The sequence below is a fragment of the Rattus norvegicus genome, chromosome 3, assembly GCF_021556685.1.
Source record: "Rattus norvegicus strain SHRSP/BbbUtx chromosome 3, alternate assembly SHRSP_T2T, whole genome shotgun sequence".
Classification (NCBI taxonomy): domain Eukaryota; kingdom Metazoa; phylum Chordata; class Mammalia; order Rodentia; family Muridae; genus Rattus; species Rattus norvegicus.
The window spans coordinates 95164099-95187492 of record NC_141536.1 but is presented as its reverse complement, the minus strand read 5'-3'; the positions used below and the strand labels follow the sequence as shown (position 1 = coordinate 95187492).

The 23394-nt window shown below is 37.5% G+C and overlaps 2 protein-coding genes across 23 annotated transcripts in view; one reads left to right on the top strand and one right to left on the bottom strand.

Moving 5' to 3' along the window:
* The window catches only part of Kif18a (kinesin family member 18A), a 60597-nt gene extending 41159 nt beyond the window's left edge, over nucleotides 1–19438 (bottom strand). For 2 of the 11 annotated variants that reach the window (XM_087653288.1, XM_087653294.1), the window contains exons 1-10: nucleotides 19363–19438; nucleotides 17093–17181; nucleotides 12118–12487; nucleotides 10568–10725; nucleotides 8426–8530; nucleotides 7992–8102; nucleotides 5762–5959; nucleotides 3944–4120; nucleotides 2639–2716; nucleotides 2357–2469 (exon numbers count right to left, since the gene is read on the bottom strand). In XM_087653288.1, the coding sequence (XP_087509414.1) occupies nucleotides 2357–2469; nucleotides 2639–2716; nucleotides 3944–4120; nucleotides 5762–5959; nucleotides 7992–8102; nucleotides 8426–8530; nucleotides 10568–10725; nucleotides 12118–12442 (1265 nt within the window). In that variant the 5' untranslated portion in view covers nucleotides 12443–12487; nucleotides 17093–17181; nucleotides 19363–19438. 11 annotated transcript variants of the gene reach the window in all.
* Nucleotides 19439–19526: 88 nt separating this feature from the next.
* The window catches only part of Mettl15 (methyltransferase 15, mitochondrial 12S rRNA N4-cytidine), a 180779-nt gene continuing 176911 nt past the window's right edge, over nucleotides 19527–23394 (top strand). For 2 of the 12 annotated variants that reach the window (NM_001024981.2, NM_001431510.1), the window contains 2 exon segments: nucleotides 19527–19644; nucleotides 21315–21499. The gene's annotated coding sequence lies outside the window, so the exon portion shown is untranslated. 12 annotated transcript variants of the gene reach the window in all.

Here is a 23394-nt window from a genome sequence, read left to right as displayed (position 1 = left end):
TTGCATTAGGTTTCTTTCTGCTACAATGAAAATCATGTTATTTAAATATTTAGGTGTAACAAGGCCTCCGATATTAGTAATATACTGCATTTTCTCATATGCAGTCTAGCTGCTTAGCAAAAATGAAAAGGATGATAGCCTGGACCTGTCCTGTGGCAATTCTCACAGTCCCAGTAGCACGGCAGCATCACGTGCTGTTTGGTGCTGGCTTACTGTAAGGGAAAAGCAACAGGAGGCATTATCATATGGTATCTCCCCCCTAGGGAAAATGAGAGAACCAGTTTTAGCCTCAAAGATGACTATAGTAAAAACAGACCATAAGGCAAGGTACCCCTGCAGTTTGGCAGAGAGTCAACTGACACAGGCAGGTCTCAAAACATCCATGTTAATAACACTGTGGCAAACTGAGAAAAGAGGCTGAGGCTTCCTACTCCAAAGAGCAGATAGAAGAATCAAATTTGTGGAGTTTATTAGATGCCAAGGACCCAATGATTCAAAACTGATTAAATCTTATGAAAAATTTTGTCCTTTTAGGGCAAACAACATTGGTCACAACAATATTTTAGTCTAATAAACACCCCCCCCCTAAAATTATCTAAAGAAAATCATCTACAAAACCTTTAAAATAAAATCAAGTCTACACATTTAAAAATAAACGTTGCTTGGTTAGAATCTTGGATATATTTGTAGGAATCTGTGGTAAAGGTACTGCCAATCTATGTCATTAGTTCTTAGTGAAACTCATTAAGCCACAGTCCAGTGACTTACTGTAGCTTGGTTAAGCTGATGACCGTTCCATAGGAAGCCCATACGAACACTGTGAATTCATGGTACTGTATCACACCAATGCTAGTGCCAATAAATGAACTGATAAGTTATCTTTAGACTATACCCCAAGAAAATGTTTTAGTTTTTATAACGTTTAATTAAAGAACAGAGTTCAATACTGTCAAATTCTGAGATACAATCATCCTAAGCTTTCCAGGCTGGACTTGATACCGTAATCCTTTTGACTCAAAATCCCAAGTAGCTGGGACTACAGAGATGGGCTACTTAATTATACTTAGTTAATGTCGCCTAATTTATAAAAGTAATCACTCTAACTTTGAAAAACTGGTAGTTTAATTTCCAAGAATCTTGTTACTATATTAGTGTTATTACCATGTATAACCAAAAATTATTACATCATAGTAAAAGCTATCTTTGATAGAAATAAATGAGGAACAAGGAAAAACTTATGTATGTTTTAAGATAGAAAAATTGTTGGGAATTAAAAATTCTATTCCAAATAAAATTACAATGTAGTACTGTAATGGCTTGTTTGGGAGATTAAACAATAGTATCACATGGCAGGATAGCATGCCTAGTGCCCCTGCACTTTACCAGCACACAGAGGAACTTTTTGTCACTGACAGAAATACTTGTTAAATGTGATATTTGTAAAATATCACAGCATGAGAATACAGCACAAAACCTGATAGTTCTGACCTACTGAGATGGCCCCGGGTAAAAGTGCTTACTGTTCAAATCTCAAGACCTCAGTTCAATCTTGGAAACTTACAGTGGAAGGAAGGCAAGATCTGACCCCTGAAAGATGTCTCCTGATTGACATCTATCCTCCTTCCTACGTACAAGAGGGAACACACACACACACACACACACACACACACACACACACACACACACAACATATGTGAATATAATTTAAATTTGAGACTTCTTACTCCATTTTGCAGTTGAGGAATACAATACCTTTTTTAACTCTACCGAAGACTGTTGTAGTGATCAAGTCAAACTAACACTTCTAAAACTCAACAAAGCCACAAATAAAGTTTATGGAGAAAGTCAAAATACAGTAACACAGTATTCAAAAGGACACCTTTTCCTCAATCAGTTATGACAAGTTTTCCAGTTGACCCATAAAGGCGATGTAGAGCAAGAAATGCCAACCTTGAGTGGGGCATTTTGGAGAGGAAATATTATTCTATCATTCTACAACATTGTGGAGCTCACTCAGATACTAATTTAAAATTAGTAAGTGGGTTAGTAACTCATACAGAATCAATAAAAACAGAACAGATTTTCATAAAACTATATAAGTACTAATGGCAAAAAAGCACAGCTCACAATAAATTAACTTCCAGATAAGACAGCTATTTTTTTTTCCTGGTTTTCCTATCTGAAAAATCAAAAGAGCTGATTTCCAAAGTGTCACGTGGATATTATTTTCTGAATTCAATTGAGTATGTGCACATACACATAGATGATATACAGCACAATGTGATAATTAGTTAAGCATAAAGAAAGCTACACTTCACAACTATGTATTTCTCATACAAGATTTCAACAGTTTTACCTTTCAATCTCTTTGTCCTCCACGTTTGAATGTACTAATTTAGCACAGTCATTTCTGTCAGTCAGAGCTTTCTGTCCTTCATAGGCCTTTAGTTTCTCTTTCAACATTAAAATCTAGCACAGAAAACAGTAATTAAATTATAAGTCAAATTATTTGTCTCCATCTTACAAGAGCTCAGTTAAAATTAATAATCAAACCAGATTTTCTAATAGGAAATCCATCAAACTTTGGGACAATAAAACATCCCTTAGATGAAGCAGTGTGACAGTTATGTGGACGTACCTCTGCCTTCTGCATGTTGCAGATCTTTACATACTGTGATATGTGACTACTGAGGTTGACAACATTGCTCTTCAACTGCTGAAAAAGAGAAATGATGATCAGAATCATAGATATATCTCATTACCAATTTTCAGTTTTTGACAACTGTAAGTATGTATCATGGTTAATTATGACCGTATTTAAAATGTGGAACCAGAGTATGTTGAGTGTACAGATGAAATTATAAACAAACTGGCTTACTGAAAACACAAACGCTCTAAGCGTTTATTCACCGTGTAATAAAAATTCCCTACTTTTTCTTTTAAGAAATTCAGAATTTTGTTTTGTTTGTATTTAGTTTCTTATTTTTTATATTTTATACAACAGTATGACCACCCAGTCGGCACTTTAATAGAACACGCAGGAGAAAATTGGGCATACAGTTATATTTAAGTGAGTTAGAATCAAGTACTTAAAAGTTTTCAAGCTTTAGCCCATATAGTTGTAAAATTTAGCATAAAAAACAAAACTAGAAACCTCCACAATGGGTTGGAGTAAGGACATGAAAAATGTGTGAAAATCTTGGTACACTTATATAGTTTGACCTTTTATATATATCGTACATATATATATGATATATAAAAGTACATTTCTCACATGGTGACACACTGTGCATCTTCAGACTCTTAAAGGGGGAAAGGAAGAGGGTGATGAGAAATTACGTCAACATAACTGAGGTCCTTTCTATGAGGTTCTGTAATTTTAAAATAGGTATATTTTCACCTGTAACATTTTTAAAGTATCCAATTAAGGTAAAAAATATTTTCCCAGTAATTCACGATCAGTGAATTACTCCTTGATTTAAACCAAGATTACACATGTGAAAATTTACTATGTTATACAATTCATGTAAGTAATGTTATAGACTGAGGTAAGTCTTATTTATTATTGGTGCTTACATAAACTGCATTACCACCTGTAAATATTTACTATATTGAATAAAAAAAATAAATTTCAGCACATTAAATCCTTGGCTGATGAATTCCCTGGTGCTAGCCACCACCGTGTGCCAAGATGTGAAGAAGAAAAAAGGCACTGAAGTTCCCCAGCACCCATAAGAAAGAATAACAACATCCACTGAGGAAGGAAGTGATCAAGACGCCGAAAGTGTGACTAAGTCAGAGTCCAGTAGCTAGGTAGGACATTTCTTACTTGAACTGGCAAATTTCTTAACAGAAACTCAACCATAGTTAAGCCTTTAATTATAGTTGTAAAAATAACATATACCCAATATTCTCATAACAAAGTCAAAGTAAATGCACTTACAGAAGACTTAATGTCTTTGGCACGATTTGCGTACTTAAGAGTGTTATATGTGTCATCGTAGAATAAAGAGGAAGGACTAACAGCAGCTATCATTATAGTTTGACAGTTTCCTCCAAGAGAATCCTTCAGCAAACGAGTAAGTTTACTATTTCTGTAAGGAATATGCTGATTTCTTCTCTGAAAGAACAAAAGAATACTCATTTCATTTCCATATATAAAAGGCAAGTACTATTTCAATAGAAGAATGCACACAATGCCCAGAGATATGACTGGTATCTGACATGATGTCAACCCATCTTTACTACCCAGTGGATATTTGAAAGTCCCATCGACAGCGGACAGCACGGCTTAATGGGTAAGGAAAGTGGCTTCCCCTAAACCCTCAGTGGAATCCTTACAGTCCACATGGCAGAATGGAGAACTCACTCTAGGAAGTATCCTCTGACCTCAACATGCATGCACACAAGGAAATAAAATTCTAAAACTGACAAAGTACAAACTTTACCACAGAACAACTATCATGGTTGGTTTTTTAGTTATAGGTGGCATGTTAAGTGTGTCTGAAACGAGGACACAATGAGGGTGGTATGGCAACACGTGTCTGTAACACAGGCTGCCTCCTGGGTAGTTTGGAGGGCTACACAGATTATATTTCCCAAACAACACAAAACACACCCCAAGCAAACAACAAAGACAACATCAACGAAACACACACACCCCAATTCCTAGAAGCTGAACTGACTTTAAAAATAAGCAGTAAAGTATAACATTAGTATTCCGACTTTATAAATTAGTAGTACAGTATAACATTAGTATAAACGTTAAAGACCATTGTAAATGTGCATGTTTGAATTTTAACTCTGAATATAAAGCATTTTTCTTCTTTTCCTTTAAAGAAGAAACTGAAATGTGTTGATCTTTCCAAAGTGAATGCTAAAATGATAAGTAACAAAACTATACAGAGATTTGGGATACATTTAGGGAATCTATTTCTAGATGAATATTTGATATATATATTTTAAATTAACTGCATGTTGTTTTTTCAACAGCCATGTAATTTCTGTCATTTTGCCCTCTTAAGGAAGTCTTGCTAATACTTTTAAAATACATTGTTTTAATTAAAATAATAACATCAATGGTAATTTTCTTAAAGCTTTTAAGTCTGTTTTAGCTTCAATTATCATACTTTAAAAATAATGCACTGACAAACATACTATATATTTCTGGTATATGGTACATGAAAAATAGTTTTAAACGCTCCAAAGCTTTGGGAAACACTATTCATAATTATATTTTAGACCTATGCCTCTTTTCCTTTTCTTAACTCTTACATATTACTTCAATTTTATAGTACATTATAAAATACTAACTAGACAGACTTGATCTAAAGGGATTTTTATGTCTTCATATCAATTACTATCATTTTTGCCATCTAGTGATCATTGCATAGCTGTTTACAATGAAGTCCAGAGCTGGGTATCTGACAAAAAGCACCAGTACTGAGCCTGGTGGAACAGGCCTGTACTTAAAGGAGGCTGAGACGAGAGGCTAGAAAGTCCAAGATCAGTCTAATCAACTCACTCAGAGCCTGTCTCAAACAAACAGGATTAGAGTACTTTTCTAGCACACGTGAGGTATGGGTTTACCTCCAAGTACCACAAAAATGCATACACACAAATAGCCTCTTATGAAACAGCAAACACAGAATATGTCTCATGCGGCATTATTTGGTAGTTCAGGGTCACTGAAGTCTGTCATTTTTATCTACAACATGTTGCATAGTTATCAAGTAACATACTAAGTAAATATGGTACCTACCTTTGTATCTGCTAAGGCATTGATGACATTCCCAAGAGCTAGAAGAGATTTGTTAATATTTGTGCCTTCTACAAATCTTGTCCCTTTAGTACCAGAAATACTGGCCCGCTCAGATCCTGCGAGGTCAATGAGTGACATTTTGGCTATATGGACATTTTGATTGATGCTTGCTGTTTTGTCCTGTTGTCGTAAATAAATCTTAAATTACAGAATAGGGGAAAAGGAGTGTAAATTTTAATAAAATTGAAACAAACACTTTACTCGCAAAAATATGTACATGTAGACACATTCATTCTCCTTTTAAAAAGCAACAAGTAACATTATCTGTCTGCCATTGAGTGGTAGAATTACTAAAATTGAAAAAAATTAAAATGAAGACACACCCACACACCCACCTGAGTTTTGATATTAAAGGCTGTCCCAAAGGCTCATGTGCTAATTGTCTTTTCCACCTTCGTGCCCTGGTGGTTTCAGATGAAAACCCAATAGGTCTATGTATAGCATAGTACAAGCTACTTTCAGGCAAGGATATGTGTATGTGTTAGGCTGTGTGTGATAGATCACATAGTCCAGAAGTTTGAATAACAGCCTAGACATATGATATGCTAAGATGCTGTTGTCTCTTATACTCCACAAAGAACAAAGAGGAAAACAAGTAGGAGGTCTTTGGGTCATAGGTGGTATTTCCTTCAAGGAAAGAATAGGGTCCTATTCCTATCTATTTTTCCACTGAGGCTATAACGTACATAACATCCCCCCTCAATGATGTGCTGCCTCACCATAGGCCCCAAAGTAATAAGGCCAGCTGAGACCAGACCAAACTTCCAGCCCTGTGTGAAAATAAACTGCTCATTAATAATTTGATCATTTTAAGAATTTCAGCTGCCCAGGAAGGTATAGTCCACTCAACTGTTTTTTTTTTTTTTTTTTTAAATACAGGTGGTCATGAGGTCATGCGCTTACTAGTTAAAGATGACCTTGAAATTCAGAACCTCTCTACCTCTGAACAGATTTGTAGGTTTTAGCCACTGTGTGCAGTTTAATTGTGCTAAAGACTGGCATTAGTGCTTCATGTCTACTAGGCAAGGATTTTACCAACGGGGTGCGTCCCCAGCTGCTTATGTAACCATCTTCAGTTGCTTTGTACACTTTAATATGATAGGTGGAAGAGCGATGAAGACATACGGTGAGATCTAATACATTCTAGAGAAATCTCACTTCATAGACATTTCTCTGAAAACTATTGAGGAAGATGTCAGTGGAAGAGACAAGATGAAACTACTGAACAGACACTATCTGAATGATTTAACTACCTTAGATAGGAATGCTTTCAACCATAACAATTGTTTTTTGGTACGATGGATTTCACAGGCTAGCGACCTGGTCAAAGAACTTACTGCAAAGTTTAAAGACCGAGTTAAGAGTTCCCAGAGCCAACTGTGGTGGATGGATACTGATTCTCAAAGTACTTTGCTATGGCATATGTACGCCTACAAACACATTGCAGAAGACATTCATATAAGTGTAACTTTCTTTTAAAGTTTAAAAATAAATGAATTCCATACAGCATAATTTAAAATAAAGCTCTGCATAAATAACCAGTTGAGTATAAATAAGAGCAGAAACAACAAGCAATAATGAATACAAGTATCTGTGTTTTCATCTTTGGGGACATTTTCTCCATGTGTCAGCTGAAACATTCTTAAGGAATGCAGTTGATCACATGGTCACTATCTTCCATTTCTACTTTAGCACCCCTATTTGATATGTTCTCTATGTCCAAGAAACTCTCCAAGTTATGAAAGTAAAACCCCATGTATGTGACATACATTATCTCAATTTTAAATATTCTAGATGTTGAAGCAAAGTAGGCTGGGCTGGCAACTTAATCCTACTTGGAATATCCTTTGCACATTCATGACCTTGACTTTAGTAGGCAAGGTGTTATAGTGCTTGTAATCCCAAGTGCTCAGGAAGCTAGGCTAAAAGGAACAAAAACAAAAATCAGGTCTGGCCACTGCTACTTAATGACCTCAAAGTCAATCTGGTCATCTTAATGAGACTGTCTTAAAACAAAGTAAAACAGCAAAGTTACAAAATAATAGAAGTCCGTCCTGGGAAACATAGATGTCTATGAGGTTTTATTGTCACATATGAAAACTCTTCATGAGCTGGGCTTTATTTTAAATGCCAACTTAACAGTCAGCGTCTAAAAGTAAAGGCCTGTTACCTGGAAAACAGCATGAGAACGAGAAGACGCAGCATTCATGTCAGTGGGATGCTGCGTCCTGTTTTTGTTTCCATTGTCTAGTAGCTGCAATATTTCCTCTGAAGATTTAGGCTAAGAGTTCAAATAGAAAAGAAAAGTTTCAGTCAGAGTTAAAGGGAAAAATATCCCTCACTTATTTTATAAGAACATTGTAAGATGAATATTCAACAAGAGGAAGTAGAATGAGGCCCTCCCCAGCTCTGATCTCTATTCTGCTAGCTTCTTTGTGACCCTGAACAGTCACTCAGGGCTTTAAATCCTTTGTAATTTACTTTAGTTTTAAATTTTATTAGTTTATTTCTTTTTCAAACACAGTAGAATCAGAATAATAGCTGGTAGAAGGGGAACCTGCAGATTTGCTCCCCAACAGAAAGAAGAGATACACATAAACATACCTGGTGTAGAGTAAGACCCTGAACAACCACTCCTTTTTGGGCATCTTCCCGGACAGCAAGTGGCCCTGAGTTTGTCAAGAGGTCACGAATCTGTTCATTATATACCTGGGGATGGGAGGAGAGAAAGAAAGAAAAAGAAAGATAAAATAACCACCGTTAACAGTGATGTAAAATAACTGATTATCTCAAAAATTGTTGATTGAAGGTTTACAACTGCAGAACAGATTCTGGCCACTTTGCAGTTGAAAATTTTGGTTGGATATTCTCCCCCACTAATTTCTAATTTGGTAACTCTAACAAAATGAAGATAAGCCAGCTCTTCTGATTCTTGTAAAATACACCAATTTTAGAGACTAAATGTTAAAAAAAGTCCAGTTAGAAACATATACTTCTATCATTAATCTTTCAATAGTCTAATAATAGTAACAGTTCCTTTCATCTGAATTGTGGAGGGACTAAGACTCAGAATATTTGTCTATCGTTACAAAATTAAAAGCAGAGTAAGGATTGACGCTTGGCTATCTTTTACTGTCTACAGGAGGCAGCACAAATGAACTTTGGCTTACCAGATACTCAGAACCTGAACACGGAAAAGCTATCACAAATGTGAACTTGCTAATATGTCTATAATCCCGACATAAAGAGAGCTGCGGCAGGAAGATCATGAGTTCAAGTCTAGATGTTTCTCTAGAAGTGTTTGAGATGGAACAGAATACACAGCAAGAAAGCTTGATGACCTGAGTTGCATCCTGCAGAGTTCTAAAAGGATGTCTTTATCTCACCCTCCTCCAGGTTCAGGGAAGAGGGGGTGGAATGATTGTAAGAGCCAGATATGGAGGAAACTGCATTTTGTAGACACAACAGGACAGAGGAACATATGAATTCAGAGACCATGACAGAATTCGTAAGGCCTGTATAAGATTAAGGCAGATAAGACCTCAGCATTTAGACGAGAAGTGGACACAAAGGCTCACCTGTACACAAGAAGCTAGCCACAAATGATAGCTGGGGAAAGAAAAATCAGTTTCCTCCCAGTGACACTGGGTATATCAATCACTCTCTAAGGCAGGCCTCTGCTCAGGAATAATTAGCATTCTATGTTTTTAGTGGCTGTTTTCTTTTTTCAAAGAGAAAACGAACATGAAGTTGATGGGCAGGGAAAGGAGAGTCTGGGAGGAATTATGGGATATGAAATATAAAGTATATTGTCTGAAACCCTAATAATAATGAAAAAGCATCAGATGCATTGGTGTGCATGTGTCATGACAGCACTCCTAAGTAGGCTTTCAGGTGTATGTAGTGCCGAAGAAATAAGATCCTGTTTTAACAGATCTTAAGATAAAACCAGTTCCTGAAAGATATCTTTGGCCTTCCACTCCAATGCTTGCACTTACACACACATAAAAAGTAATTAAGAAGCACCAGCAAACCCTGTGAATTCCAGCATAATGAAATTTATAAACATTGACACTGCCAATAATGGGACTAATCAACTACATAACTGACTTGATGTGAAGCATTATGTATTCAGGACTACTCCTGGGTTGTGTCTCCCAGCACTTAAACCAAGTCTAATAGCGACAAAACAAACTGAGGATTTTATGGCAGCATCATAAGACATGAAGAAAACAAAAACTGCTCATTAAGGGAGACCAAAGGCATGCTGGTGAATGTAATTCATGAAATGTAATGCTTTCAGGAAAAGACATTAAAAATATAATTAGCAAAATTGCATTAAGGTTCATAAATTAGACAGTGATGATCACTGTTAATTTTCTGATTTTGATAAACATTCAGTGATTGTTTAAAAAATTTCATGGTTCAATAAATTTATAACTTAAATAGTTCCTAGGAATAAATGCACATACAACAGAGACAATGAATAGCAAATGCAAAATGTTTACATATAAGGAGGCATCTTAAGGAAGGCCATTTGGAAGTCCTTTCTATGTATTATATTTGTGATATGTCTAGAATTTGAAATTAGATTAAAATAAGAGTGAGGTACATAAAAATATGCACGAATAGGAATTTTAATGGTTGAAAACATTCACAAGAAGATTCCTGTATAAAATAACTAAAGGACTCTTGTAATTGAGTTCTCTAAGATAGTGATTAACGTTAAGAATAGTGCCAGCTTACCTCCAGATAAGAGACTGCAGTACTACACTCTTTCTCGTCTTTAACCTCATCCATGCATTTGAAAAGGTCCAGCATTGTTAGGTACATGACCCCGGGTTCAGCAGTTGATCCCAGCATTGTGTGAGTCTTCCCAGATCCAGTGGCACCATATGCAAATACTGAATTTTTAATAAAAGGTTTGAGATTAATGCTCATTTTATAACATAGTATTACTAAATCCACTCTAGTGGTTAGTTCTAAGTTGGTACTTTAAATAGTAAGTAACTTTAAATCTGATCGATATTACCTGGTCCTAGTTAGAACTAATGTGATTCTGTGCCTCCCACATACTCACAGGCAGAGACATCTACCCCCTTATTTGCTATCAGAATATGATGTCCACACATATCCCTCCAGCACACACAGTGGGACTACACTGCCTCAACCAAGGCAGGCAGTGTATCCTTGTGCTTTAGAAAATAACATGGAGCAAAACAGATACACTTGTTGAGCCAAATGAATTCCACAAAGGTTTATAAAATTATGCTTTAAATGTTGTTTCTGACAAATTATTCATTTCCACAATTCCATCCAGTACACATAGAAGTAACACATTTCTTCCAATGAAGAAATCCAGTTACAAGTTCAAACACTTAATACCATCTGATTAATATTCAGTAATCAGATTCTCATATACTAACTGAAAAAATAGTTTTTTGGAATGAATTAAGCTGGTGTTTTACTTTAGCTTATGAAAGCCTTAAGACAGCTAAATATATAAAGCCAGAGAGAAATCAAAGGAATAGTATCAACAGAGACCCTTTTTTATCTTTTAAGCCAAAGGGAGGAAAAATCTCTAGGAAGTTGTATGAAAGAGAAAAATATCTGGATACTAGTGAGAATTAGCAGTTCCAACCAATAAACATCATTTTGTTCTTGATCAAGAACCAAGAGGGTGACAAAAGTGAGTTAGACAGTCTTAGTGAAACAATTCAGTCGGGAATGTCCTGTAGAAAATGCCATAAAAACGGAAAATTATAAAAACAAGAAACTAGTATGCTATTACTATAACCACTGAATTAGTGGATCTTTTCAGAAAGAGTAATTAAAGCTTCTTTAAGGTTTAAGGAATGCTTCCTGGTCTGAAGATCGGATTAAACAGTAGAAAATTCTCAGGCTTCGTTTAGTTTTACTAAACGTTTATACTAAGAAAGTGCTCCAAAATTGAAGGCTGTTGAAGATCAACAGAGAACATACTTGACAGTACAAACAGTGAGAAATCTGGCATCAACTTTAAGAGGCACGTGGCTTAATAAAACTTAATACAACAAAAGTGTTTGTAGGATAACGGCGATGCCCTGGGAAGACAAAGTTCCATAAAAGATAAGCCATAGATGATGACTAATTTCAAGGAAAGTCTACAATCCAATCTGCTGAAATCTCGAAACTGTTGGACTGCGTACACCTTGAATTTGATTGTATTTACATATACAGCATTTACATTAAAATATATACCCCCAAAAAAGAACCGAAGCTAGATGGAAAATTAGATTTCAATCTGAAGCATTTACCTGTGCAATTATATCCATTCAGAAAACTATGAAGAATTGGCTTGGTTGTGTGTTCAAAAACTTCCATTTGAGTTGAGGTTTCATCAAAAACAGCATCAAATACAAACTTAAGATCTTTATTTTGCCTTTTAGTAATATCAAAATTTGTAGTTTTTTTTCTGTGAAAAAAACTGATTTCTTCTTGTTTCGGATCAAAAACGAGTATATGCTTATCCACTACATGAACCACTTTATGGAACTGAACAGCCTTTTCTTTTGTGTTCTCAGGACGGACACGGACAACTACTTTCATGTGGTGACATAAGTCTTCCTCAGTGCCAGACATTCTTAGTTACCTCAATTCCTGTTACATGAATACCTGGGTATTTCTCTGAAATTGAAAAGAAAATGTCACTATTAGTTTTACTTAAAACTGGCATGTAATGTTCATTTAAAAGATTAGTTTTATGCTCCATTCACCTAGCAAATGTATTACTGGGAGAAATGCATATACATGTAGACCTATAAACTTAAACACCCCTGAAGATGGCACACACGTACACAAAACCATTGTAAGGTCTTAAAATATTAATAAAGCTTAAACTCAAATACTAGAGCTGATTATGATCCAATTTTCATAAGGCTCTAACAGTTTCTTGGTTGCATCATAGAAATGAGCAGGAAAGATTCTTTCTGAATTGTCTCGGGGTAATAATGGGAGGTTTAGCTTGGAAACTCGTTTAAGTAAAAAGCAAGCTTGTCTGTAGGTCTCCTGGCAGTGAAAGTGATGCACCCGGGCTGTTCTCTACCTGCATCTCTGAGATTCCCTGAGTAAGTACTGAGATAGAGGCCACTAGCACATATCTGAAGAGAGAAACAGTATACATTATTCATTTATTCAGACGTCCTATTCTCTGATCTCTCAATGACATATAAATTTAAAGAACATCAGTAAATGCATAAAGTGTGCCCAGGAAGAAAAGGAAACTGATAAAGAAGAACAGTTTGAAAAGTTCAACTACCAAACAATCTAGAATCCAGAAGTCATGACACTTCCACTTCTGCAAAATGCTTATGTACAAGCACGTATACTTTTACACCTCCTTCCCTCAAATATTCAAGTAGGAATTATTTCTCCCTCTTGAAGCATTTTTTAATTGCCCATAATTCTTTGTGTAGGGTTGAGGTCTTGTGGTCTTTCCTGACTATATTAGCATATCTACTGTTGTGTCCTTGTAAGTTCCTATTAGGCAGTCATGATGTGAGACACTGGTGTGGCAGATGTTGTTAGGAGACACAATCTCATAGCAAAATCCTTGATCCTCTGGAATAATTCCAACACTTAAAAAGCTGAGTAAACAGGATAGCTGTGAGTTCTAGGCCACCCTGAAGAGGCAGGTAGATCTTGGTGAGTTTGAGGTCAGCCTGTTAGGCACAGTTTCAGGTAACTATAGCTACACAGACCCTGTCTGGTAAAAAATAACTAAAAAGAAAATGGAAAACCAAAAGAAAACAAAACATCCCTGCAGAGAGATTGAGCTAAGATAGTTAGTGAAGTGTCACATCTACACTACTGGCTTCTAGCCTATGAACTGCTGGTCTAGTCCTTGCCATCCCTGTCTCCAGTTAGCATACCCCTTAGTAGCACACCAGAGTATTCCTACAAGAGACTGGGTTTGTATAGGGCCAGTGGTGCCCTATTAAGAGTAGTGGCTGCTCTGTTCTTGTTGATATCACTAAAGTTAGAGGATCAGCGTTACTACTGAAAGTGGGCAAAGAAAGACTACTAAACTAAGTCCTTATTAGAGTCTAGGCTGAAAGCAGTTCTCAATATTTTCATCACAAAGAAATCTCACTCAGAAGGGAAAACAAAATAGCTTGAGGTGAATGGAAGAAGGGAAATGGGTGGGAGAGGGGGTGAGGAGTGGAGCTAGGATGGGGATCAGATATGGAGAGAGGGAGTATGGAAGAGAGAGGGTTAGGAGTGAGAATAGCAATTGATAGGAGACAACTCTGGGAGTAGCTGGAGATCAGGGATGGGGACATTCCTGGGAATCTATGGGGGTGGGCAACCCTACCTGAGATCCTACTGGAGAGGGGCGTTATAAAGACTGAAGCGGCCACCTCCTCTAACTAGGTAGAACTTCCTTGGTGGGAGGGGGGCATTAATCTATTCACAAAACCTCGACCCCAAATTTGTCCCGCCTATAAGATGTACAAGGATAAAGAAGGAGCAGAGATTGAGGGAACAGCCAACAAATAAGTGGCCTAACTTGAGACACAACCCATGTAAGAGAGCCAACCTTTGACGCTATTAACGACACTCTGCTATGCTTGCAGACAGAAGCCTAGCACAACTGTTTTCTGAGACTTCATTCAATAGCTGATGGAAACAGATGCAGAGACCCACAGCCAAACATCAGGTAGCTTGAGAAGTCTTAGAGAAGAGTTGAGGACAGAATACCATGAGCTGGAGGGGTCAAGAACACAACAAGATGACCTACAGAGTTAACTAACCTGGGCCCTCAGGGGGGGGTCAAAGAGGCTGAACCACCAACGAAAGAGCATGCAGCAGCTGGACTTAGGCCCCCTACACATTTGTAGATGTGCAGCTTGGTCGTCAGGTGGGTCGTATAACTATTGGATAGGAGGCTGTCTCTGATTCTGTTGCCTGCCATTGGATTCCCCTAACTGAACTACCTGGTTAGGCCTCAGTGGCAAAGGACATCCTGCTCTGACTGGATATCCCAGGGTAGGGTAGTACCCAAGGGGGTGTGGTGTGGGTGGGTGGGTGGGTGATCTTTGCCTTCTCTGAGAAGGGGATAATGGAGAGAGGGATTTATAAGGGTGGAACTGGAAGGATAGGAGAAATGGTACAGTAGGAGGGCAACTGAGATTTAAAGTGAATAAATAAAATATATATTTTATAAAAAAACATTAATAAAAAGGGAAAATATTCCATTATTATCTGTTAGCTAACAACACCAAAAAGCAGGAAATATCACCAATTGGGAAAAGTTTTAAAGGTGAAAAACTTACTATGTAGAGATTTTGAAAGGTATTTTTATAAAAAAAAAAGAGACTAATGAAAAATGTTAAGATGATATTTAGTGTATTTGCTTTAATCTTTTCAAATATAGGGATTAAATAACTGAGGCACAAGCACTGAATAAAATGAAATAGCCTGATCAACAAGAGAGAAATCATGGCTGACATGGAACACCTAATCAACTACCCAGGGAACTGGGAGGACCCACAATCACTTTACTAAACCAGCACAACCCCTAACTACACTATAAATATCTCACGCCAACAGGTAAATGCAGCCTTCACCCATGATCTCTTTGCCATAGATGACCACCATTACACAAACCATTACAACCAATCCAAATGCAGAGTTATGGAGTCAAGCCCAAAGGCTACATCTACAGAACTAACACACTGAAGGCTCAGGAACCAGAGGAAGAGGTGATGGGGAAATTATGTGGGTCAAAGAAACAGGAAGTGTGTAATGAGACTGCCTACTAGGAATAGAAGAAGCTAAAATGACAACATGTAGCCAACATCACTACGTAAACATCCGGTGACTAATGAATGCAAACCTCGCCCCTACACAAAGCAATCCACACAAGTAAGCACAACTTGTGGGAGTTGACTTTCATGTGGATTCTGAGAGTTGAATTCAAGTCATGAGGTTTGGCATCAAGTGCTTCGACCTGCCAAGCCACCTTGCTGGCCGTGGGTGTGCATTTCAGGTGGCCAGTCCAAAAGTCTGTGAGAGCAATAAGCTTGTTCAAACCAAAGGCTAGTTGTTGGCATGGTGAATTTAATTCAATCATTTTATTTCTTTTATAAGTGTTTAGTTTCAAATGCCTGGATATAATTTTATCTGAAGAGCCTAAAGAATGCTCAAGGGAATCTTTGCTTTCTGGTGCCCCAGCTGGAGAACAAAGAGGAATAGGAAATAAGATCAATCTTTCTTAAAATCTGTACCAGGTTGAGACACAAAGTTACATTTGACATTATACTTCTTAAACTTCTTTAAGAGATTGTGGAAATTTCTTTCCAAATATTACTTGAATACTTACTGCATTTTAAAATACCCATAGAAATTTCCAATTAGCTTTAAACTCTTTTGCCCCCATTAAACATTTTAAAAGCTTGGTCTTATCCTTACCTAATTTTATCTTTTTAAACAATGAAAGATTGATCATATTTTCCTACTTTCAAAAACCAAGAATGTGAATAAAACCATCTTCCCTCCATGCTAGTGACTGAACCTAAGACTTGTGTCCTCCCACAGAACTGCACTCACTGCCCAGTTTTCTTAATAGACTACCTAGGGCAGACAGAATAATCAAAATGTAAAAAATAGGCACTGTGACACATCTGCAGTGACAGCTACTGAGGAAGCTGAGGGAGGTCAGATTAGATCCAGGTACTGGAGACCAGCATCTGTAACACTGAGGCCATCAACACAATGAGAAATACATTTAATATGTTTTTAACTTTTGTTTGAGTATTTCATACATGTTTATGTTTTGATCAACTATACCTGTAACGCCTTCCCATATCACCATTACTTTTGGTCAATACTTTTCGTGTGCCTTTTCAAAAAACAAAAAATCCCAGAGTCCAGAAGTCTATGTGTGTGTATATACATTTAAATTACTACAATTTACTATGTGTGTTGTATGTGTCTGTGGGCATATGCATAACTGTGTATCTGGAGATCTGCTGACAAGCTGTAGGTGTCAATTCTATCATGTGGATCCCAGGAATGTATCTTTATCCACTAGACAATGCCACTGGTTCCAGAAATATATTTCTTAAAGGTAAAAAATATTTCAAGTATACTGATATACTCAGAAATTAATGACACTACTCCTACATTTAAGCAATGCTTCCTTTTTCTAACATGGCTAAGGTTCTGGTATCTAGTTGATTCTATAACAAGGGCAAAGACCATGCTTGATATGAAAAAGTAAGTTGTTACCTGTGGAATATATGAAGATTTGCAAATTCTCTTTGGACAATGCTTTGAGGAGAATAGTAGAGTCCCCGATCAATTTTGTAATATTCAGTCTTGAATGGTATGTTGTTAAAGTAGAAATGAGAAGAGCCAGTGGTAAGATTTTAAGGTGGGAATAAAATAAGTCTACAGAGCACAGTAGACTACTTATCCATTCCTGAGAAAAATGGGTATAAAAGAGGACAAGGATGGGGCTCTCGCTGGCAATATTCAAACGGATTAGTGTTAGAGCCTTTCCTGCTCCAAATTTGTCTATATGTTTAGTCTATATGTTGAGGAATATAGGTACAAATGCTGAAATGACAGCACATAGGATTATTATTTTATACCTTTACAGTTCTTAAATATAATAATTAAATTAGTAAAAGTATATAAAATACATAGAACACAAAAGGTAATTTACTCATGTACAGGCCCTGAGAAGTTTCCACGTAAAAATTAAAATTATATACTTGCTTTAAAAAAAATAAAGATGCTTAGCTAGCATTAAGGATTCTACACATTCAAGATATATACTGTTCTTATACACATATTATATAATGACTGCAACAATAAGTTAATAGACTGCCAATATGCACCCCCCCATACTGTGAATTATAATTTAGTTTGTATGTTTGGATTAGAATCTATTTCCCTCCTCCCCACTAAAAAGTAAACCCTGCTTACCTCTGTGTTTTCCTAGAAACCCCAGCACTTAGCATTATTTTGTTTACTAGTGTAGGAGTGAATTATGAAATGTAATTTTGATTTTTTTGATATCATACAGTAACTATTTTTAATAAGTATGATAGACTTTCATCAGGTCAATACGTGATAAGTGGCAGTAGTGATGGTCATATGAGTTACTTTCTGCCAGGAACGATGGCAAACATTTCATATTCATGTCATCCAACCTTCATAATAATCATGCAAGGTTGGCTTACAAACGGAGGAACTTAGTAATTTTTCTAAATGTTATTACTGATAAGGCAGAAAGTGGACCCAGGTACAGATCTAAATCTCATGAGTAAGAAACAGCAAAGAATGCTTCCAAATGCGTACAGAAGCACAATAACATAGCTATGAGGTATTCCAAATTCAAGTAGAAAATTCTGATTCGACACTGTTTAGAACAGGGAACTATCCTCATTTACAGTTTCTATGTGGCTTAAACCTTCTGTCAGAGTCACTGATTTGACAGCCTTACAAGCATCAGGGAAGAATGACAAATTGCACTGGAGGAAATATTAGCACTGACAGTGGGCAATTATTTTCTACCGCCTTTCATAGCATTAACAGCATAGTCATTTTATCATGTCTATTGATTTGCTGTATTAACTACAGTGGGACGAGATGCTCTTTAAAATAAAACATCTTAAATACCTGTAAATACTGGTTTAAAAATCAGAATACCTCTCAAGGCAAATCATTTTTGCTAACTGAAATAGTTCTTATAATACACTGAATTTAACAGCAAGTACTATTTATCAGCTCTGTGGATTTCATATTGTCTAACATCAAAGGTCAAGAAAACCTTCCAATACCCAGGGTAAGAACCAAAGTGGAATGACATCACCAACAAAATTAGTTCTACTCCAATAATCCCCATTCATATTATAATGAGCAACAGTCAGCTTGGCTTTTTTGTAAAGGCAAGGCAAATGAGCGCCTACAGGAAAGGGCTGCAGAAACAGCAGAATTAGTAGCTGCTTTCTGGCCTCCAGGCAATTCATTCATTCATATTCTCTCTGTCTCTCTATCTCTCTGTGTCTCTGTCTCTGACTCTTTTGTGATCTTCAGCAACACAGGAGGGCAGTCAGGGTCGGTCTTGCCTGAGGCTAAAACTGGGCTCCAGACTGCCCAGAGAGCCTCTCAGCACAAAAGCTCCTCCCTTGACAGTAAAGCCCAGAAGTCGCACACTCACGTGTGCAGCTCAAGCAGGATACTCGGAATGTGGAATCCGGAAGGAACTTCACATTCTAGGGGCTGGACTGTGAGAGTCCTCAGTTTAAGTCTGAGAAAGGAGCAAGCTTCCTCTGGGGATTCAGAGGGAGAGCCCAGAACCTCGGTGCTGGGAAAAGCTTGCCTTGTCATGTACAGTCGGTAGCTCCGGATCCTCCCAGCCACAGTACCAAGGGGACCCTCGACCCGCATCTCCCGCCGAAAACTACTTTATCCGTTGACGTCGGATCCTCCACTCCGGTGACCCTCGAATCAACCCACGCGTCCCCAGACACAGCGTCCACCTCACTCACCTAGAAGTGACCGCGACAACTTGGCTGAGTTGGCTTCCAGGCGCTCCAAACACAGCCACAAATTCAAACCCAAGCCAGCTTCCTCAGCTATCCATTTCATTGGCTGCCGATCGGCTGACGTCAGCACGTCGGACGTTTTCCCCGGCGTCTCGCAGTTTGGCGCCAGAGGCAGGGCCACACAGGCTGGAGGAGAAGCTGCTTTTCTGGGCGTCGCCGTGGCAACGCGCGCGGTCGTTTCCGGGAGCCTTGGCGGAGGTGGGCGGAGCTAGGGCGTCGGTGCAGGTGGGAAGCCACTACCTGGGATCTTTAGTTGTCCGCAGACCGTGGATCTGGGGCGTTATGGTCTTTGGGTGATGTGTTTCTCACAGGGCGAGAGGCGGAGTCTGCGGGCCTGTAAAAGGGCCTGGGCTATTTTGTTCTTTTTCCCTTTCTGATTAGTCAGGTTTCCAAGGATTAGGTCTCATGCTATGGAAGGTGTGGTGCCTTCATGTGGATTAATTGCAAGTGCAAGAATTCTGGTTCCAAGTCCCAAGTCTTCTTTTGTCAGGTCTTCCTGGCCTGCTCCCATTATTGTTGATTGAAAATATTTGCTATTTGACGGTATTTAACATGCACCAAGTATGACATTACAAAATAAAATCACTTAATGATATTGGCCTACGACATTATTGGATTATGTGATTCCTGTTCCAGATTGTATTATTTCTGAACGTATGCTTTAGAAAGAAAAATGCATGGAAACATGGGAAATATCTCTCCTAAGATAACTCATTTAAAATTTGGCAGGGTATTTTTTTTTTATATTTGTATTGTTGGCTAGGCAGGCCTTTTTTAAGTGATTTGACATTCTCAGCCCTGTGGAAAAATTTAGTACAATCTGATTGTTGTTGTTTATATGACTCTCCATTTAGTAAGCAACTTGCAGATTTTAGGAGCATATTAGTACACACTGAGGTCAACATCCTTTCTTTCCTGGAGTTTAGATCCCTGTTAATTGAATATCACTGTAAAAATAGGATGCTATAGGGCAGAGGATCTATGTCTCTATGTATCTATACAATATATATATATATATATATACATATATATATTACTTTATTCACAAAGCATATTATAAGATATAAACATATTGTTTTGATTTCATTGGGAGGAAACTGAAGCGTTAGACAAACCTCTATAGGAAATATTTGTCTTTTAAAACAAACCAATTTAAGAAGGAAAAAAAAAATAAAACAAACCAATTCAAAATTCAGCTATTTGTTTTTAAAGTATTTTCTAGGTCAAGTGACTATAATATATTTTAATCTAATTTGAAAATATGTTCATCTTGACATCTTGAAAAATCATATTGGTAAATTATTAAATAGATATGTACATTTCATCTTTTTGTTTTGTTTGGACATCCACACCGTATAGGCTTCTTAGTGTCACAAGTGTAGCCACACCTAATCCAAATACTATCCATGTAATTTCAGTTCTGCATTGTACTTACTTTATAGCAGGGTTCCAATTATAACATCCATACTCTTGAGGAATCCCACATTTGATTAAAACGGAGAGGTTTTAACAATACAACCAATACAATTCTTGTGCAGTTGTCAACTCATGAGTTTGGCAGAAATAATAACAGGACGAGAGAACCTCATGCTTTTTAACAAAAATTAAAGAGTGGGGGCAGGCGACCGAAACTTCCAAAATGTACAGGGCTAAGAAAGTTGAAATTTCCACCTTTGGTTAGAAATTGGATGGTGTATGGAACCATTACTAAATTAATGTATTTTTGTAGTAGACAGAAAACTGAAAGTTAAAATCGCCGGACATCAAAACAATTCTTCTTTAAAAAAACAAAACAAAACAAAACAACAACAACAACAACAAAACCTAAAAAAGTTAGTTCTTAGTTTTCCAGGAAGATCTTTTGGAAACCCTTGACCCACAACACCTTTTTACAGTAGGTGCTGGGAGCTGCGGAACGAAAGGCAGACAGAACTCAGTCGCTCCGGAGGAGGGCCCGTCAGTCCGTTCTTACAAGTTTCCCCCACTCCGGACCTAGGTATATGCAAATCAGGTTCTTCCGCGTTTTAGCGTCGGGTCTGGCCCCAACTTAAAGGCTGACTGAGGACTCTTTTTGCCTCAGGTGAGGAGAAGTCCCTAGTTCGGTGCTGGAGACAGGGCTCTTTAGGTGAAAAGGTTGTGGGGAGTGAGTCCCCTCCCTGTAAGGAAACAGAAGCCCCTCCCCCAACTCCCTCGGGTGTGCTTGACAGCCTGGCTTTGGAGATCCCCAACTTACCCAGTCTTCCCTTTGAACACTGGCCAGGAAAGGCTGGGACCCTTTGTCTAATGGGTGCATTCCTCTCTTTTCCCTGTTTCCTCTCATTACCTCTCCCTCCAGCCCCCATGTCGCGTTTCTAGCCTTGAAATTAGAACAGTAGTTGTTAGCACCCTGAAGGAAGTACTGTTTATCAGGCTCCAGTTTGTATTCCCACAGTTGAGAGAGTAACATGGCCGTTTTTGTGGTTTCCACTACTTCAAGGACCTTTGCCCATGTACAAAAGTTAAATGACTCACTAACAGTGCAATCTGCTGTAGAGGTCAGGTTTACTGACTGGCCGTAAATTAAACAATCTCACAACTTTGCAGAGAGATCTGTTTTCTTTGGGAGGAGACTGGGCTACAGAGAAGGAATTTCCTTTACAGTTTGCACCCAGATATTTTGAAGGCACTATCCTGACAAAGGGGGTTACTACAAATAATCAAAGGACTACAAATGAGCATTTATTCATAACCCCTTCTTTTTGTTTACCTTGGTTATGAGCTAGTTAGTTATATTTTTTAAAATTTGTCTTTACCTTGAACATAGTTCAATGAATGCATAAAATTTGAGTACAATAAAGAATGAAATGTTGGTGCAAACAATTTGGTGTCCATTTTTATTTGCTTTACCCCCACATTGTTTTGAGTTTTTTATTGACAGCAGTGCTTCCTTTAAAAAAAAAGAAAAGTCAAAATCTGCACGCGGGGCCCAAGAATAGCTTAAGTGTGTGTTCTTGTGAGAACCTGAGTTCAGTTCTCAGCACGCACATCCTCCTCCTTACCACGGCCTGTAACTGGAGCTCTGGGGGATACAATGCCTCGGGTCTCTGTGGGTTCCTGTATCCATGTGTAACCACAAATATGAAAATCAGTTATTAAAATGGTTGGGACATAGAGTATAGGTTGTTTAAATAGTCCAGATGCTCTTCTTTTGCCTAAACATTGTGTGTCTTTTATTGGCAATCTCACAACACTGTTACTTCTAAGTACAGGCAAAGCTCTACTTAGATGTAGTTCTAAGGTGTAGGAGTCTGTTTCCATTACAATACACTTCAAAAGATTTTATATATATATATACATATATATGCATATATACATGTATATACACACACAGAGAGACATAGTTTATGTAGTGTACCTTTAAATTGCATGGTTACGTTAAATACTTCCATTGGATTATGTTATGTTATGAAGATAAAGATTTCAGGCTCGAAGATGCACTCTTGCATTATAGTTACAGTTATGGCTCAGACGATGTGGTAAGCTAATTAATTTCTTCAATTTGTAATAAAGGAATAATTACATTTAACTCCAAATTTAACTCCAAGAATTACGATAATTATCAAATGAGACACAAAGAATTTTGCTCTTAGAGCTGAATAACAGTGTTCTGATGTGCCCAGAAGAGGGCATCAGATCTCATTACAGATGGTTGTGAGCCATGTGGATGCTGGGATTTGAACTCAGGACCTCTGAAACAACAGTCAGTGCTCTTAACTATCTCTCCAACCTCCACAGAACTTATTCTTAAATAATTCTTAATCCACAAGGAAGGCAGCGTAGTGCCAACTGGGTATTTCCAGTGGAAGTATTACAAACATTGTTTGAAGCTACTTGGGTGAAACATAGATGGGTTCATTTTTTTTTCTGTTAATATGTTTGTATAAGTATCCCCTTCTCCATGTACATTTAGAAGAATTTCAAAATTTCTACAATTTC